At 45.6% G+C, this 19,817-nt stretch overlaps 1 protein-coding gene across 1 annotated transcript in view; it reads left to right on the top strand.

Moving 5' to 3' along the window:
- The first annotated feature begins 3,402 nt into the window (after window positions 1-3,402).
- The window catches only part of ACBD6 (acyl-CoA binding domain containing 6), a 151,446-nt gene continuing 135,031 nt past the window's right edge, over window positions 3,403-19,817 (top strand). Inside the window, exons 1-3 of the mRNA XM_040984347.1 lie at window positions 3,403-3,917; window positions 6,199-6,263; window positions 9,033-9,129. Coding sequence (XP_040840281.1) covers window positions 3,696-3,917; window positions 6,199-6,263; window positions 9,033-9,129 — 384 coding nt within the window. The 5' untranslated portion in view covers window positions 3,403-3,695. The remainder of the gene's footprint in view (window positions 3,918-6,198; window positions 6,264-9,032; window positions 9,130-19,817) is intronic.

Below are 19,817 nucleotides of genomic sequence, written 5' to 3'. Positions count from 1 at the left end.
GACCAGATTCTTGTATGCACAAGCAAGTACAAGGCCTGGCACAGTCCATCACCCCGATCAGCTGATGGTTGTGATCGCTGGGTTGATTCTGTTTTCAGCCCCGACTTCCACTGGAATCAATGGATGTTGCAGTCCAGCCTGGTGCTGCCCAGCACATTCTCGGCCCTCGCATAACCAAGTGGGAGCTGCAGCCTAGTTGGAGTGACCCACAATAACCCCCACCAGGACCGCCCCCTACCCTGTTTGCCAGTATGTGTAGACTAGTCCAGTCTGTCCCACATCACCTTTGGCTCTCATACATGTCAATGGTAATTGAAGCCTAGTTCAGCCTAACCAGCTCAACTTTTCAGCCCACACAGATGTTGTTGGGTGCCTCTCTGTCTAGCCACCCCAGCCCCTGTCCTAGTTTTTGTGTCCTCCAGTGGGAGTGGTAACCCAAGAGGGAAGAGCCCACTATTTCCCTCCCAAGCCACTCCTACTGCTGGATAATGCACTCTCCCAGTGGTTCTGGCATTTGACTTGACAGAATTAGCCCCCAGTGCCAGCTGATGCTGCAGCTAAGCCAAAACAACCCTCACCCACTCTAATTTTGTTTGCACCAGTAGGAACAATCGGCCCAGCCTGACTTTTCCCTGATCTAGTCCACATGAGGCACACAGGTGCTGTAGCCCTGCTTAGTCTGGTCTGCACTCAGCCCAGCTCACGCTCTCCAGTGGGAGTAGCTGTCCAGCAAGGGAACACTCCTTTAATGCCCCTGCTGGCTCTGCCCCCTCCCTTCCTGGTTCTCATGCGTGCTGGTTGGGCACTGCGGTCATATCCAGCACAGGTAACCTCACCTTGACATTCCGTATTGTGCACTGGTTTTTGTCGTGACTGAACCTGGCTCAACCCATACTCTGTTCCAGTGCTCAGATTCGCTAGTGGATGGCATGGACTGATTCAGCTTGGTCTGCCCCCGACCCATGCCAAATGTATGCCAGTGGGAAACTTCCCATGGCCTATTCTGGGCTGTTTCCTTTTATGCTTCTTGCGCTTACCTGCCGGGTCTGTGTCCTGCCAGAGGAGTTGCCCAGCCTCCTCCATCAGAACCTCTCCCAATGCCAGATTTCGTGTATACCAGGGGGTCCATGAGCCAGCCCTACTCAGTTCACCTCCTGTCCTAGCAGGAACAGTGGCTTTTCCTGACTGGCCTTCAACCCAATCTGGTTCTTACTGTTGGATGTTTCAGCCCAGCCACAGTTCATCCATACACACATACAGCTCACATACGGCTCAGAAGGGGCTGGGACCTAGCCTAGTCCATCCCACAGCTACCCAGTCCTCCAGACCACCAGACGGTGTTGGAGTCTGGCCTGGCCTGGTGCATCCAGTCCCAGTCCATACTTGTGCCAAGGGAGACTACAACCATATCCTGATCAGAACGCAGCCCCCATTCCAGCCCATGAGCTCCTTGGTGGGAACCTCAACCCAGTTAGGGTGTCCCCTTAACTCCCCAACCGGGCCTGCTCCCAGCCATAGATCACATGCATGCTAGTGGTTGCTCTGACTCCATTGGCTAAGCCCCCCACCTGTCCTGACCCCTGTCTTAGATACTGTGGCTTAGCATCCCTGTCTCACGCAGACCAGTAGGTGCAAGAGCCTAGCTTGGCATGACCTGTGCTCCATCCTGGTTTCTAATTATATTTGTGGACTAAGGTTTGCTCAGTCCTGCCCGGCACATCCCGTTCCATTACCAATTCACACATTAGCCAGCCATTGGAGCTCCCTTGCCCAGCTTGTCCGACCCCCAGGTCTGGACCACATGTTCACCAGTGGGAGCAATGAACTGCTGGGTGAGTTTGCCAAGTTCCTCCACTTGATCCACTCTCCGACCCAGTTCTCATACATGCCATTGGTTTTTAGGTTAGCGCCCAGCAAAGTCTGACCTTCCATTTGGCCTTGTATGAGCTGGTGAACATTGCAGCCTGGCCCACCCCACACCCTATTCAGGATGCACATTCGGGTGCTGCTGCTTTGACCAGTCCAGACTGTTGTCAGTTCCTTTACCTGTGACTGATGGCAGGCTCCTTGGTCACACCTAGCTTAGTTCATCAACACCCCAACTCTTGAGCTAACCAGTGGAGCTAGAATTTTCACAGGGTTTGGCCCACACATCCCCCACAGAATCTACCCCCGGATATAGTTCTCGAATGATAGTTACTGTCATGGCTCTGCCTAATGTGACCCATCTCCTGATCCATCATCATGTCAGGTAATAGGATATGATCTTGCAAGACATACCCCAACTCTTAGGATTTGAATGGACTGGTGTTTGGTGGTCAGCATTGTTCAGTGATAAGTTCTTCAAAGGAAAACTTACTCTGTCATTGGGAATCTTTAGGATTGATTCACCTTCCAGAAGCACAGTGGGTTCAAGGTGGAGCTACCTAAGCAGTGATTCAAAGAACCAAAACTCCAGAGCTTGTGGCCTGGCGGCCAGCAGGTGGAGGCTGCCGTCAAATGGCGCGCTGGCCACCTGTGGACAGCTCACCACCTGCACGAGATGGCTGGAGTCAGGGATCCGAGCATGGAGACACCCTGGCCTGGCACCCCCCAGCAGCCAGCAGCGAGGGTGCTTATTAAATTTCTTGAGAATGAAGTTAATATATGGTGCCTTTTCCTCCCTCCCTCAATGATGTTAGGACATGGTAAACACGCAGGAAATGTTAACTACTCCAATAACGTATATGCAGGGTTTCCTACATGCTTTGAGAACAGAATTTGGCTTCAGTATTTCACGTGAGAGGGCGCAAGCTGAGCTCAGGTTGTGGAAGATGATTTCGTAGGGGTGGAAAGCAAGACCCAGAGAGGATTCATTTGGTCCACCCATCACACAGTACGGTTCTTAAAGTCCCTCTCCCAGTTTTCTCACTTGGTATTCAAAAATGGCGCCTCCCGTTCCAGTCAGGGGGCGGCTCCTGGGGCAGGCGGGAGCCGGCGGAACTTTCCTCCAGGGCTCCTGTTTCCTGCGACTCTGCTCAGAGCGCTGCACCCCTGGGTAGACGGCCCCATCTCCCGCACCCACGCCGGCCTCGCCCCGGCGGGACGGGTTCTGGAGCGTGTGGCCACTCACCTTCCTGAAATCACGAACGCACAAGGCCGGCGACGGAGGCTCCTGCACCCAAACACCTCGCCCGCACCCGCGCCGCCCACGCTTCCCCTAGTCGCCCTCGCTTCCCCTGCCGGCCCCGCCCCGTCGCAGGCCCCGCCCCGTCGCGGGCCCCGCCCCGTCGCAGGCCCCGCCCCGTCCCGCTCCACCGCAGGCCCTGCCCCGCCGCAGGCCCCGCCCCGTCGCAGGCCCCGCCCCACCGCAGGCCCCGCCCCGTCGGAGCGACGCCGGGCGCTCGGCTGCGCGCGCCGCCTGTGGCCTCCATCCTCCCCGCCGCCCCACCTCAGGCACCCCGAGCCGTTGGAGGGAGCCGGGGCCAGCCGGAGAGCTCCCCCCGCCGCCCGCCAGCCAAAGGGGGTGCGTGAGGAGGCCGGCGGAGATCCTGCCTTGCACGCCCCGGGGAGCTGCAAGTGGGAAGGCGGCAGAGTTAGGGCGAGGGGCGCCGAGCGATCGGGCTAGGGTCCGGCTGGAGCCAGAGCGCAGGACTCGGACCTCTGCTGCCCAGCTGGGGCCGGCACAGCCAGGGCCAGACCGCGCGAGGGAAGACATGGCCTCCCCGTTCCTGCCCTCCGGAGCCACCACGGGCGACAGCGGGGGAGAGCTGAGCTCCGGGGACGACTCCTGCGGGGCCGAGTCCCCCCACAGCCCCGAGAGCGAGGCGTCCCGCAACCTGGCGGAGCTCTTCGAGAAGGCGGCGGCGCATCTCCAAAACCTGGTGCAGGTGGCCAGCCGGGAGCAGCTCTTGTACCTGTACGCTAGGTACAAGCAGGTAAGCGAGCAGAGGCGGGGATGGAGGTGGGAGAGCCGGGGGGCCTCCAGACACCAAGTTGTGATCGCTGGGGTTGTCACCTTGTGGGGATGGAAAAGATGGGTCCGCGATCGTGGCTGCTTCGCCCTGTTCTTTTTTTTACTCGGTGACTTTGTGCTTCATTAACGTCTCTGAATTACTGCAAAGTGAAGATGATGAAAATAAAACTGATCAGTCATTCACTCTTGCCGGAGGACCATAGCGAAATAGAAATACTAATGTTTATACAAGTTTTGAGATCCCGGAGAATAATGTACTAAATAAGCTGATCCAATACAAAATAAAGTGTTGCTGTTTCTATTAGTATGATTTGATTAAATCCTAAATATCTCCAACTCACATATTTTGGCTGAAAGAGTTTGTTACATAATCATAAAAATTTTAGAGCTAGTAAAGACGGATGAGATGATCTCTTTTTCCCAAAAAGGCAACCTATGCGCAAAGAAGGTAGGCACATTGCCACAGGTCTGACAGGCCATCCGTCAGAGCTGGGCATACCTTCCGGTGCCAAGGCTGGGAACCTCACCTGGACAGAGCGGAGTTGTGGGAGTTACTGCTACAAGACCTGTGTGTCCTTGAGTCATGGGGTCGGTACTGCAGGGAACACAGTTCCTTCATCAGAACCTCCAAAATAATTGTTCCATATAAGCAGATGCAGAAATTGCCCTGGGAGATTAGCCGACACGTGTTCCTGGGAGCCTTGAGGAGTCTTAGATTGCCACAGGTGAAACCCTGCTGACGAGATAGGTGCTAATGTTGTGCCGGATTTTGATATCCCCAGCAAATCATCAAGTCTGAAGTCGGTGCTAAGGCATAAAGGTGGTTTATTCAGGTTAGTCTAGGACTCCCAGCCCCCTCCCCCGGCCCAGCAGGGCTGGAGGGGGACGGGCAGCCGCAGCCAAGGTTGCTGCAAGGATCAGCAGGGAGGGCAAAAGAGGAGAGAGCCCCAAGGTTGAACAGCACAGGGTTCTTACACATTTTAGGATATTAATTATACAGTCGTGATTTAGCAGGCTTCTATTGGAGGGTAAGCAACTTTCAAAAAGTACAAATTGATGAGCTGTCGGGCCACCAGGGACCATCTTGACCATCTTGTCAAACACCAGGGACCTCCTTCCTTAGGTCTGCTAGGTGTGGTGGCACGTAGACTATCAGCCCCCAGCCAAGCAATTAAGGCAGAATCACAAAAGCAGAAAACATGTAGGTTCTTCAAACTAACATGAACGAAACGGAACCCAGAATCCCTAAAGCGGTTCAGGAAGTGGAGGCGGGGAGGAGGCAGCCACCTGATTTTAAGCCGTCAGTTTGATTTTTAGCGAACTTCCAGTGTGGAAGAGCTTTGGGAGGGAGTGGGAAGGCCATGGACAAGTGGACAGGTGCCGGGTTCCGGACAGCGTTTTAGACAGTCTTCTAACGGAAGGACGAGGCCTTCCACGGGAGGTTGTGTCGTAGAGTAGAAAAGATGACAAGTGTCCTAAGAGAAACACAGGGTAGGGGCTTCCGAGTTCCTAGGGGCGCTCACTTCTGGCAGTGGGAATTTGAGACTGGATAGCGAATTCTGCACTTTTGTCAATTTTGCTTATGCATATTCACAATTAAAATGATGATTTAACTACAAATATTACTTGAGGATTAAAAGTAAGTACTAACCAGAGAAAGAGGAGATTATTGTGGCATGGGTAGAATTAATGTTATTGTTAAAAGCCCCTGAGACTTTTGTCGTGGCTTTAGACATTTCAATTTGTATTGATGAGTTTCAGAGTATGACATTTTCAAAAATGGTGCTTTTTTTTTTTTCCTGGAATTTGAGATAAAATTCTAATAATGTATAATAATCAGTGTTAAAAAAAAACCTTATGAATCCCGATATGCTGAACTTTGACACTTGCTCATTTCATGGCTTAAAAATCTTGTTACAAATGATAATAAAGATTGTATAAGTGATATCTGTAATTTGTCTCCTGTGCATTTAGTCTGATTTAGGACTGCAGTTACTTGTTACTCATTTTTATGCATACTAGTGTTAGATAACACTTATGTGTTTAACTAGAGCAGCTTGTATTTAATGGTCAATCTGAATGTTTGCTTTTGCAGTGAATATTAATGTTTTGTTAATTTTGTGTAAATGACAGTATTTTAAACTATTTCTAACCTGTTATTAAATATACTCAATACACTTGGAATAGTTTCGCAGACATTTCTTTGGGAAGTAAGTTCTTGATTTTTTTTCTCCTTCATTTAGGTCAAAGTTGGAAATTGCAATACTCCTAAACCAGGCTTCTTTGATTTTGAAGGAAAACAAAAATGGTAAGAGATTCTCAGAATCTTTAAGGAGGTTTTTGGAGATGACTTAGATGTGTATTTTCTGATTGCTTTTTAAAAAGAGTTATTTACTTACTGGAAAGGCAGAGTGTCCGCGATAGAGACGGCAGGGCAGAGGGAGAGACCCTCATGTGTAGTTTGCTTGCTAAAAGCCTGCGAAGCCGGGGCTTAGCCAGGCAGAGGCAGGAGAGGGCAGGGCGCCAAGTACTTGGGTCGGCTTCACCATCCTCCCAGCATTTGTAGGAAGCTCATTCGGAAGCGGAGGGAGCTGAAATGAAAAAACATCAGTGGCTTAACACGCTGTGCAGCGAAGTCCGGCATGAGCTAGGTTTTTAGGAATTAGAAAGTACTGAGCAGATTAAAGAATTATTTCTATGTTAATCTCTCTGCAGAAGATTGCTATCAACAGGCAGTTGGGAGAGGGGATTAAAGTAATCTGATTTTGGTTGTCTTCAAAGGAGGCTTGCACCTTGATGTTGGTATATAAACAGTTCATACAGACACCCATTCCTTCCCTTGGGTGTGTTAAGAGGTATAACCCTGAAAGCTGTGGCTTGAGGGTCTCCTCTCCTGCCACGTGCTTGGTCACCACCTTCCCCTTGGGATAAAGCAGGCAGGTAGTAAGGGAGGGACGCAGGATAAACCCCAGGTTCTGTTTTCTTCCCCTGTCTTTGTCTCATAGCACTCTCCTGTTGTTTGTGCCCGTCGCAAAGCACTTAGGAAGTGTTCCTGCTAAACTAACCTCTTGGAAAGAAAGCGAGCAAAACCCAAAACCAGGTCCAAAGTCCACCCCTCCGAATTCATAGGAAAAATTGTACTCTCCCAATTTTTAAGAAGTTATTCCGAAGTCCTCACTTATAATTTGTAAGACCTTATTTCCTCTTACCTCATCTGAATGAAAGAAATCGCATACACTAAGGAACCTTAATTATAAAAGAGAAGGAATGTCAGACCTGGAATTGAAAGAAATATGTATGGGCAGGTATTTGGTGCAGCAAAGATGTGCTTGGGATGTCTACATTTTGTACTGAAGTGGTGACCCAGTACCTGCAGGGAGGCCCAGGCTAAGGTTGCTGGCTTCCGCCCGGCCCAGCCCTGGCTAGTTTGAACATTTGAGGATTGAATCAGTGGATGGATGATTTCTCTTTCTGTCTCTCTACTTTTATAAAAACAAAATAGGGAGCAACGCACCTCATATGGGAAGGGAGAAAAGGAGAAACCAACAGATACCCTACCAAGTCAGTCTTTCTGGTGATGGGACAGACTGGCATAATATGGCCTCAGTGTCATTCATTTAGATAATGTTTATTTGGAAATCAGAGTTAAAGGGAGAGAGAATGCTTTTATCTACTGATTCACTTTTCACATGACTGCAAAGGACAGGGCTGTGTCTGCTGGAGCCAGGAGCCAACAGCTGTTTGCAGGTCTTCCGTGTGGGTGCAGGGGCCCAAATACTTGGACCCTTCCCTGCTGCTTTTTCCTAAGCCATTAGCAGGGAGCTGGGACAGAAACAAAGCAACAGATTCACAAACTGGCACCAATATGGAATGCCAGTGCCCTGCCACACATTCTGTACAATGCCAGACACATTCTGTATTGATTGTACTGAAATACTTACTATTCTAACCATGATTAAATGGTTTTGGTGGGAATATATGTAGGTGAGGAAACAGAGAAATCCAAATTCATGGATATTTGTAAAGCAATTGATTTGGACTAAAAAAGTCAACATGGAAGGCAGAAGGCCAGAGACGCACGACAGTCAGCGCTGTGCATGAATCTCGTTTAGCTCCTGGTCTGGAAGAAAGTCACAAAAGGGATATTGGGATGATAGGACAATTCTGAATATCTAGCCCGTATGTTATAGTGTGGGTGGTAAGTCTGAGCTTTCAGTAGCCCGTGTGTGTAGGGGTAGGGTGTAAGGATTTACACAAGCAACACAAGAGATTCCCTAGGAATCCATTTACAAGACCTCAGAAATACATTATATGCATTACAGGAGGAGAAATTTAGTGGAAAAAACTGTGTTGTTAAGTTCTCTTTTACAGTGGGTCAGGGAAATAGAGAAACCCTGGTTGGAAATAGGATTGCAAGGAAGACCAAAGGGGCCAGTCCTTGCGTCCTGGCAGTCCTGGTAGCCTGGCAGTTCTGGGCTCAGGATGGCCCCACGATGCTTGGTGTCTTTCTATCTGTCCTGTAATTTCTGTTCATGACATTCCTCACTAAGGCCTCCTGATGGATATAGTTCTTATCCAAGAGATAACAGCCAGAGGGGAGGTGGATTTCTGAAGTTGGAAGGTCTTCCAAGGACAGTTGTTTTTTATGTGATGATTCATTTCTATACTACCCAATTGCCCCAAATGTAGTGAACTTATAACTTTGGAACTATCTTTATTAGTAGACTGTACCTTCTGTCAGCAAGGGTGAAAATGGGGTTTTGAGGAATGATAAGGTTTACAATCTTATTGATAAAGTCTTCCAAAACTCAGCTAGCGGTACATTTGGGTTATTAACGTCTCACAGGGGAAGGTGATGTGGAAGAGAACTCTTGGGAAGGCCCTTGGGTAGGGTAGGAGAGTCTGTGCTGGTGCAGACCGAAGGTCAGTGCAAAAAGAGAGCCTTCTCCGCTCTGCATTGCGTGTCGTCACAACATCCCAGACCTTGAAATGTGTATGCATTTTTTAATAATAAAAAATATTTCGTTGGTATTATTTGCAGTTAATGACAGGTCGTTTTGGATATTCTGTACTGTAGGGAAGCATGGAAAGCACTTGGTGATTCAAGCCCCAGTCAAGCCATGCAGGAATATATTGCTGTAGTTAAAAAATTAGATCCAGGTTGGAATCCTCAGGTAAGATCTGATCATTGTTAATAACACTTCCCCCAAACCTACCATCTTTCTCTCAAATATGTGTTGAAAAGACAACCAAGGCTTAAGTAACAGGCTCCAAGTTGTAGTGTCTCAAAAGATGATGAAGTTATTTCAATAGCTAAGAACACTATTGTTTAAATAGTAACATAAAAGTGTACTATATTATCAATATTTTTAATTGCTTTCAGTATTTTCAGTTTTTAAGAATTGAGTTATTTCTGGAATTGTGAAGAGTTTGTTTTGAGATCATTGTAATCTTGGGAAGAAAAAGGTTTTGCGTTTTTTATAAGTACCTTCAATGCAAGTACAAGCTGTTGCTATGCAGGGGTAAAAGGTAAATAAGGCATGATTTCTGCTACTATAAACATGACTTGTGATTGAGAGGGTAAAACGTATCAAAATACGGTGTAACTGTTCACAATAGTGATGTGGCTGCAAGGAGTTACAGTGTAACACTGTGACAGTAGTGATGCAGGTGCAGGGAGTTACGATGTAACACTGACAGTAGTGATGCAGGTATAGGGAGTTACGGTGTAACACTGTGACAGTAGTGATGCGGGATCAGGGAGTTACGGTGTAAAACTGACAGTGGTGATGCAGGTGTAGGGAGTTACGGTGTACTGTGACAGTAGTGATGAGGGGGTAGGGAGTTACGGTGTAACACTGTGGCAGTAGTGATGCAGGTGTAGGAGTTACAGTGTAACACTGACAGTAGTGATGCAGGTGTAGGAGTTACGGTGTAACACTGTGGCAGTAGTGATGCAGGTGTAGGGAGTTACGGTGTAACACTGTGGCAGTAGTGATGCAGGTGTAGGGAGTTACGGTGTAACACTGACAGTAGTGATGCAGGTGTAGGAGTTATGGTGTAACACTGTGGCAGTAGTGATGCAGGTATAGGGAGTTACGGTGTAACACTGACAGTAGTGATGCAGGTGTAGGGAGTTACGGTGTAACACTGGCAGTAGTGATGCAGATGTAGGGAGTTACGGTGTAACACTGTGACAGTAGTGATGCAGGTGTAGGGAGTTACGGTGTAACACTGTGGCAGTAGTGATGCAGGTGTAGGAGTTACGGTGTAACACTGTGGCAGTAGTGATGCAGGTGTAGGGAGTTACGGTGTAACACTGTGGCAGTAGTGATGCAGGTGTAGGGAGTTACGGTGTAACACTGTGACAGTAGTGATGCAGGTGTAGGAGTTACGGTGTAACACTGGCAGTAGTGATGCAGGTGTAGGGAGTTACGGTGTACTCTGACAGTAGTGATGAGGGGGTAGGGAGTTACGGTGTAACACTGTGGCAGTAGTGATGCAGGTGTAGGAGTTACAGTGTAACACTGACAGCAGTGATGCAGGTGTAGGAGTTACGGTGTAACACTGTGGCAGTAGTGATGCAGGTGTAGGGAGTTACGGTGTAACACTGTGGCAGTAGTGATGCAGGTGTAGGAGTTACGGTGTAACACTGGCAGTAGTGATGCATGGTGTCTAGGGGAGAAGTTTTTGGGATTTGGGAGTGTTGGGTCTTGCTCATTTAAATATAACCTGTTCTATTAAACTTTTTGGGAAACATCTAAGAAGAACTAACAAAGGGGGTGCTATTTTATTTAAAAATCTTCTTTAAAATATGCCTAGCCGGTGTGTCAATGCAATAGAGCCTCCATGACACTATGTTGAAAATGCAAATCAGATTTTTTCCATCAAAGTGTTAGGCCATTTTCATTTATTACTTTCATCTGAGATGCTGGTTGATAAAATATATTCAGTATAAAGTCTTGATGAATTGAGGATTTCTTGACTGAATACCTCAGTGTCAAACTTCAGCACTAAATATATTCTCAGTTAATGACTAATTTACTGCCCCATGTTATATGTTTTGTTAAATTCACTAAACTTCATATATATATATATATTTTTTTTTTATATGCTCTCATTTGTTTTACCAACGTCCTGGCTTTAACATTGTGTGAGCCTTACACATTTGACTCTAAAATGGCAAAATAAAAAATAATTAATTAATTAATTAAAATAAATAAATAAAATGGCAAAATAATGGTAGGTGTAGAAGGCCAGATTTCACTTATAATGTATGTGGTACAGCAGGTCAACATTTTGAAGTAAAATATTTTTTACACAATAGCTCTCTTTTTTCAAACCAAGTTTTAAAATCAGAACTTTTCTCACAGGAAAAGTATACTTCCGGGCTCACCTTTCATGCCAGTTTAAGCTGTAAATTATTCATTCATATTTGGCTGTTTCTAAGGCTTTGCCTATGAAGATATTCGGGTTTATAAATTCTGATAAATGATGTGTGATTTCTTGTGTTAAATAATATCCTAATTAACTCTGATTTCCACAAATGCTTGTAGTTTCCATGTGGTTAGGTGCTTCTTCTTTATGGCAGTTCAAACCATCCATTTTAGACATATCTAAATCTCACCTGTTGCACACACACTGGGGTAAAGAACTAAAGGCACTTTGAATTTTTAATGAGTTATTTAAAAATAATGCATTGTTTAATACATAAATATTATACATTCTGAAACAGTTTTAGAAGGCGGGCTTTAATGTTTCACTTCATTTTGATGTTTAAGGTACTCTGAGTCCATCCACTTGGACTTGCAGCTTTGTTTTTGCTTTGCCTTTGAACTGGCAAAGGGCAACTCATGCTCCACTCCTTAAAGAGCTGTAAAGCATTCTGTTTATCAGCTTTCAAGTTGAAGATAACTTTCTTTTGATAATTGTTTCTAAAAACGTGGAATATTCTGAACCATACCCATTCGAACTATGTTCACTAATGTGTGTTGTCTTTTAAAATATTCACAAAAACCTTAGTTAGAAATTAATATTGTTTGCGTTTTTAAATGTGGAATTTCAAGCACTGAGAGGTTTAGTAGCTTGTGTAAAATTATCTAATATTGGAAAGTATATAGTGTAAACTTACAGATGTGTATGAATATTAGAAGTTCAAAGAAAACGAGTTACTATTTTTGTCATAATTACGTGGTACGTTAGAGTATAAAATGAGGAATACCACCTTTTAATTCTGTTTTCTGTTCTGTTTTGTCTTATCCCAAGAATGTATTGTCTCATGAGAATTGCCTAACTCATTTTCTGAGTATATTTCAAGAAGTTCGTAGATGTGTGAAAAAAAGCAAGCATGAATTTCCAATTTTTTTTTGCACCAGAAAAACTCATCTATTAACTCAATTTTCTATAAGATTTTTACTTTACAGACGTAATCAAAGCAGTTGTTCTATTTATTTCCTATTTTGCATAGGAAGGTAAATTTTTATCTTACTAGGATTTTTCACAAGATTCAAGAATAAGAGTGAATATTTGGTGTAGTGGGTTAGGTCATTACTTGCGTGCCTGGGGTGGGGTCCTGGACCTGCTGCTCTCCTACTCTGATCACCCCAGGAGGCGGCAGGTCGACTCAGACGGGAGTCCCTGAGGCCCATGTGGTAGACCTGGGTTGGGTTCCTGGCACTCAGTTCTAGCCTGGCCATGTCCCAGCAGCCGTGAACATTGGGATATCTTTGTCTCTCCCTCCTTTCCATCCTTCTAGCTTGCAACTAAAAGCAAAAAAAAAGTTTCAAGAGCTTTACAGAAAATTTCATATAGCCTTTATCCATATTTACCAATTGTTATGTTTTACTTTATTACTCTGCACACATGTACAATTTTTTTTCTGAGCCTGTTTGAGGTAACTTGTGTATATCGTATCCCTTTTCCATAAAATTCATTAGTGTTTTATTTCCTAGAATAAGAACTTTCTATTGTATAACTGTACTATGTTATCAAAATCAGGAATTTTAACACATTTCATATGTTAAATCCGTAGCTCATATATCAAATTTATTATTTGTCTTAATAATGTCCTTCTTAGTTATTTCCTAAAATCCTGATCCATGATCATACATTAAATTTTGTTGGAATGTTTTTAGTTTCACAGTCTTTTTTTCTTTGATATTTTTGAAGCAGGCCAGTTATTTTGAGGAATGTACCTCATTAAATTTGTTGTCTCTTTGATTCAAATTATACATTTTTTATTTGGAATACCGCAGAATTGCGTATTTGTTAATGCCTTGTCGCAGAAAGTGTGTTACCCCAGTGTTGATGTTGAGGTGATGGCTACCAGATAGCTCCTCTGTGGGGTTCCCACTTCGTCCTTGTGATTAAGGGGTAATTTGTGGGGAGACACTCTGTGACTCTGTAAATGCCCTGTTGTCCAGCTTCATCGGTTCTTGTATGTTTATCATTCAGCATTCCGCTCCAAGAATGGGCTATTTGATTTATTTGCCCATTGTGAAGACTTCTGAAAGAGAGTTCTACCCTAGCTGCAAGGTAATCAATGAGCTTTGTGTTGATTCTAGATGTGCAGAAGGCACAGGCTCCTGAGTCAGAACCGAAGGACTTTATGATTGGTGGTGTAGCCGGCTGTGTGCACTCTTATGCGGTTTGCATCAGCTTGCCCACGGTCTCATGGGGATGGCACACTGGGCTTGGATTCCTGCATGGAGTGAGTTGGGTTGTAGGGATGGAAGAGCTGAGCTATCTTACAGCATATGGAGGCAGGCCTGCTGTTCAGCGGAGGTTAGAGAGATGTTCCCTTATTCATGAAGAGCATTTGCTGTGTACACACAATTCTAAGAAATAGCCCAAGTAAAGAGTGAAATCATTAACATTATTTACTTGGCTACTGAGGGTGCCCAGCATAGTACCTGTGTCCTTTGGCTGAGTCCCATCATTCTTTAAGCAGTTGCTTATGTTCTGGCATAAGATGTTCCAAGCACTATTAGTTTCTTTAGGTTCCTAGCGCTTTGTGGCTTAAGCAAACAGAAGTTATTCTCTTACACCTCTGGAGGCTGGAAGTCTGAAAACAGTTGTTAGAGAACCATGCCCCCTTTGAAGCTCGTAGGAAAGCTGCCTTGCTTTTCCAGTGTTGGCTCTTCCCAGGTTGTGGGAACCTGCCTCTAGTCTAGCTCCACGTGTCTCCTTTCCTGTGGCTCTGTATCTCCTTCTTTCTTTTTTGAAGACACCAGTCCTTGGATTTTAGAGCCTACCCCACTCTGCTATGACCTCCTCTTAGTTCATCGCGGCTGAGGTCTTACTCACAGGTGTCTGAGGTTAGGACATGGATGTGTCTTTTTTGTAGGGTCACAATTCAGGACAACTTACAGGCCCATGGGTGCTTTCCTTTCCCCAGCCCTGGAGTCAGCCTTTTCCCTTGGGTTCCTTTCAGGGGAGAATAGTATTTAGGAACCAAGGACTGATGCCGGGTGTGCTCATTGCTGTAGGGAGTCATTGCTTGCAGGCTCTCAGCAGACACCAGGTGTACATATATAAGTGTGGATAGTAGACACTGCCTAAGTAACATATTTGCCATGTGTACATACACATATTTATATAGCTTTCACACATCTATCCTATATCAACATGTTTATCTCACATATTAAAACTCATAGTGTAGCAGGAGGTGATTTTATGCTGTGAAGCGAAAGCAGTGGAGAACTTCATCCAGAAGGGAAGTTACAGTCTTAAATAGGATGCACAAGGTAGACTCATTGCAAAGGTTACATTCATTAGGGATTCGAAGGAAGTGAAAGAATGAACCATTTAAGGGGGAAGACATTCTATGTCATGTAGAGCAGAAATGGGGAACTCGCAGCCTACAAGCCATTGAAGGTCCAGGAACCATTTGGTCTGCCTCTGCCAGGCAACCATAGGCAGGCCTGAACATTCAGCACACTATAGCAGGTTAATTTTTAAGTTGATGATTTTGGATGGTCAGTCAATGATGTCAAAAATATTCAGATGCCTCTGCAGAAGAATGGTTCCCCACATCTGCCGTGGAGCAAACAGCTAGTGCAGGGCTCTCCAGGGCAGGGTCCTGCCTGATGTGCTCTCGAAACTGCAGGGAAAACTGAATTATACATGGGGATGGGGCAGAAAAATGAAGTGTAGGATTAGGTGTTTATTTTCTAGGGATCATAGCTTTTACTCTGAATAAGAAAGGAAGTATTTTTTTAGAAAGATTTATTTATTTTTATTGCAAAGTCAGAGGTAGAAAGAAAGAAAGAAAGAAAGAAAGAAAGAAAGAAAGAAAGAAAGAAAGAAAGAAAGAAAGAAAGGAAGAAATAAAGGAAGAAAGAAAAAGGAAGAAAAAGAAAGAAGAGGAGAGACAGAGAGAAATATCTTCAGTGCAATGATTCACTGCCCAAGTGACCACAAAGGTCAGAGCTGCGCTGATCCAAAGCCAGGAGCCAGGAGCTTCCTCCGTGTATCCCACACGGGTACAGGGTCCCAAGGCTTTGGGCCCATCCTCGACTGCTTTCCCGGGCCACAAACAGGGAGCTGGATGGGAAGCGGGGCTGCTGAAATTAGAACCGGTGCCCAAATGGGATCCCAGCGCGTTCAAGGTGAGGACTTTAGCTTCTAGGCTATCGTACTGGGCCCAGGAAATGTTTTCTGACTTGAAACTTCTAACAAGGTAAAAGTCTTGAGTGACAGAGGAAGAGTGAGAGTGTGCTTCTATCAGCTGGTAAACTCCTCCAGTGTCTGCAGCAATCAAGACTAGGCCAAGGCAAAGCCAGGAGCCCAGAGCTCCGTCTTGGTCTCCCCACCTCCCCCCTCCACAGGGGTGACAGGCACCATCGCCCACTGCTTTCCAGAGTATATTAGCAGGGAACTGGATTGGGAGCCAAGAAGAGACTCCATGCACAGCGTCCCTAAATTTTTTTTAAGATTTATTTTATTTTTATTGGAAAAGCAGATTTACAGAGAGAAGCAGATGCAGAGAGAAAGATCTTCCATCCACTGGTTCACTCCCCAGGTGGCCACTGTGGCTGATCCAAAGCCAGGAGCCAGGACTCTCTTCAGGGTCTCCCACATGGGTACGGGATCCCAAGGCTTTGGGCCATCCTCGGCTGCTTTCCCAGGGTACAGGCAGGGAGCTGGATGGGAAGTGGCCAGGACATGAACCAGCAGCCATGTGGGATCCCGGCGCATTCAAGACAAGGATTTAGCCACTGAGCAGCCACGCCAGGCCTTACTAAATTTTTTAAAAATAACTTTTCTCTATGTGGCATTTGATTACTTTACATAAGGCTTATCCTGAACAGTTTCTACAATTTCATTTTGATCACTGCCTCCATCCCTGCTTAAACCTGTAAAATCTCTTGCGACCAGCAGAGGGAGCAAAAGCTCCTGCTAGATAAAATAAGATTTTATTCTCAGGTAATTTTTAGGACTTTCTGTGCATGTCAGCAGTTTTTTTTTTTTAACATTTAAAAATTTTGTTTTATTTATTTTACATGAAAATTAGAGTTAAGGCAAAAGAGGAGATTCATAGAGAGATCTTCCATCCACTGATTCACTCACCAAATGGTAAGTGAGTGATCCAAAGCCAGGAGAAAGGAGCTTCTTTCTGGTCTCAAGCAGGGCTACAGAGTGCCAAGGCTTTGGACCATCCTCTGCTGCTTTCCCAGGCCATAAGCAGAGAGCTGGGCCGGAAGTGGATCAGCCAGGACTCAAATCAGTGTCCATGTAGGATGCCAGCGCAATAGGCAAGGTTAACTTGCTGGGCTACCACACTGCCCCCAGCAATTTTTTTTTAATTTATTTCTTTTTATTGAAAATCAGATTTACAGAGAGAAGAAGAAACAGAAAGATCTTCTGTCTGCTGATTCACCCCCCTCAAGTGGCCTCAACGAACAGAGCTGAGCTGAGCCCATCAAAGTCAGGAGCCAGGAGCTTCCTTTGTGTCTCCCACATGAGTGCAGAATCCCAAGGCTTTGGTCATCCTCCACTGATTTCCCAGGCCACAAACAGGGAATTGGATTTGTTTATTTGAAAGGCATAGGCATGTGTGTGTGTGTGTGTGTGTGTGTGTGTGTGTCTGTCTGTCTGTCTGTCTGTCTGTCTGTTTATGGAGAGGGAAAGACATCTGTTCACACCCCCAATGGCTTCAATAGCCAAGGCTGGCCCAGGCAGGCTGAAGCCAAGAGCCAGGAGCTCCATCTTGGTCACCCACATGGGTGGCATGGGTGGCATGGGTGGCAGGGCCCCACGTACACACCATCTTCTGCTGCCTTCTGGTGTGTTAATGGTCTGGCACAGCACCAGTCGCTCAGCACTGTTACGGCTTGATTCTCGTTGACCATCTTTTCCTTTATGCTTTATTCTCATTGGGTAGTCCAGGTTTCCTTGCGACCCTATTAGTACCTTTGTTCTTTTCAGTGGTCTGCTGACTCTTTGATGATCCATTGGATACTTGTGCATTGTCCATGAAAGTGGATGTGGGGCGGAGGGGAGCACTGACACTGGTCCTGTTTGTTTCAGTGGCTGCATCGTTGGTTATGTCCAGTAGTCCTCTCACCTTTTGCAAGGCTTTTAGTTATTCATTCATGCTGTGTGTATCATGGTCTGCCTACTTTGGTCTATAAAAAGTCGTGGAAAGAATAGGTAAGTTTGAGCATGTAGCATTCATATATTTACCCACAATGATAGATATACCTTTTAGAATTTATACTTAAGACATTGTCAGATTCATTTGCTTTTGCCAAAAATTTACTTTCGTTTTTTTTTTCCCTTGTCATTCACATTTGATTTTTGTTGATTGTCAGGTGTTAGTATTAAATTGAATTTTTTGTTCTGATTGCCTTATGGTAGAGAATCATTCTTTAAATTGTGTTTTCTCATGATGGAAACTGTCACCGTGAAAGGAATCTCATGAGTTGTGCGTCTAGCCCAGAGGACCGCCTGGGATTCAGCCTTGTATTCTGAGCACGCCACCTCACGATTTACCAGAGACAGCACCTAGTAGGAAGTCTTAGGTCATCCTGAATTCTTCCTCATTCTAGTTTCCAGGATGAGTAACACACCCCCTCTGCATGTTTCCCTTAGGATGTATTTCTGCCCCCCTCTTGGCTTTTCCACTTCCTCAAGTTTTGGGGCATGATCTATGCTCAAGATTGTATATAAGGGCCAGCATGCTAACTCAGCTGGCTAATCTACCCTGCAGAGCCAGCATACCACGTGAGTGCTGGTTCTAATCCCGGCAGCCCCACTTCTCATCCACCTCCCTGCCTGTAGCCTGAGAAAGCAGTGGAGGATGGAGAAAGCAGTGTGGGAGACTTGGAAGAAGCTCCTGGCTCCTGGCTTTGGATCATCTCAGCTCTGGCTGTTGCAGCCGTTTGGGAAGTGAGCTAGTGGATGGAAAATCTTTGTGTCTCCTCTCTAAAAATCTGCCTTTCTAATAAAAAAAAAATTTTAAAGGCTGTATTTAATTCCACACACTTATAGGACATGTAGATGTGCAGGGTTTTATTTTAATAATTCCACTTAAAATCTGAAAATAAATAGCCAAATTAGCACTTAGATACCTACAATGTTGCTTAAGAGCTTAAAATATCCACATGAGGAAAGTGTGTGTTTTGCATTAATATGTAAATGGTAAAGGTCATGTTTAGAATGATAGGAATATTACCGAGTGTGATGTCAGTAAGACTTTCGCTATGCCTCAGGATTTCTTCTGTATTGAAGATTCTCAGAGCTGTGTTTCTATCTGCTGTTTTGGAGCTGTAAATCACAGCCTGTGTTTACTCTGAGCTTAAAGACCTGATCATGTTGGTGTCCTTAGAATTGTTAAGATAAGAGTCATGAAAAAAGAGTTTTTCAAAGAGTCCAATGACTTCATGGGCCAGGTCGTTAACATGAGTGAAGTGGAAGTCGGTAATTATGTGGGAGGGTCACGGGTCGTGCTTCATAGAGAAGTGCATTCCTTATCAGAGGAGGGCAAGTGGACCTTAGCTCCGAGCAGTTACTGCTCCAAGTGCCTGCAGGCTAGATGTGATAGTAATCTCGGGTTTTCCCGTGAGATCTGGTGAGTTTTAGGTTTTGTGCTAAGTGTATGGTTGGCTGTGCCGGGTCCCGCTGCCGCCACCTGCAAAGCTCTACCTGTCTCACTTCCTGTGCTGATGCCCACCGAGAAACACGGCTGCTTTAGTGTCATAGGGACACTTCAAACTCAGCATGTTCAAAGGAGACACTTCCATCTCCTTGCTTCACCTTGCGTTGTTTTCTTCTTTGTCCCTTATTTGATGGTCCTTGCCACGCCGAGTTTACTTGCGGGAGAAAGCTAGCAGTAGTTCCAGAAGCTTTCCTTCCTGTTTCATGCTGGCTCATTTAATTATTTAACAGATGTCGCTGATTTTACCTTCTGCACATTCTACATCTGCTCATTTCTTTCCCTCCATCCCTGCTCTTTCTTAGTGCATCACTGTCTCTTATCTGAACTGTTGGAACTTTCTCCTAGATGTTCCTGTTGTGAGTCTGGTCCCTGTAAAGGCCCTTCACACTGCACCTACAGTAGCTTATGGAAATGTGCACGTGACCAGAATTCGTATGGCATGCCAAGTCCTCTGTGGTCTGTTTTGCATCCATACTTGGTCTCATCCCTTCCCTCTCCTCATCTTTTGTTTCAGATTCCTCTACTGTCACACTGCTTGGACTTGCTTCCTTTCAGCATTGTTTCGTCATTGTGGCTGCGTGTCAGGATCTCTGTGTTGGTAGCTTGGAAACTGCAGGTGCTTCAGACAGGCCTTTGGCCTAGCGGTTGAGACGCAGCTTGGGACGGGAGTGGGCTGCATTGATGCCCTTAGCGTTGTGTTAA

The sequence above is a fragment of the Ochotona curzoniae genome, unplaced genomic scaffold (genome assembly GCF_017591425.1).
Source record: "Ochotona curzoniae isolate NIBS_2020 unplaced genomic scaffold, NIBS_Ocur_1.0 contig_4105, whole genome shotgun sequence".
Lineage (NCBI taxonomy): Eukaryota > Metazoa > Chordata > Mammalia > Lagomorpha > Ochotonidae > Ochotona > Ochotona curzoniae.
Note: the sequence above shows the minus strand (reverse complement) of the source record. Positions and strands in the feature narration are given on the sequence as shown.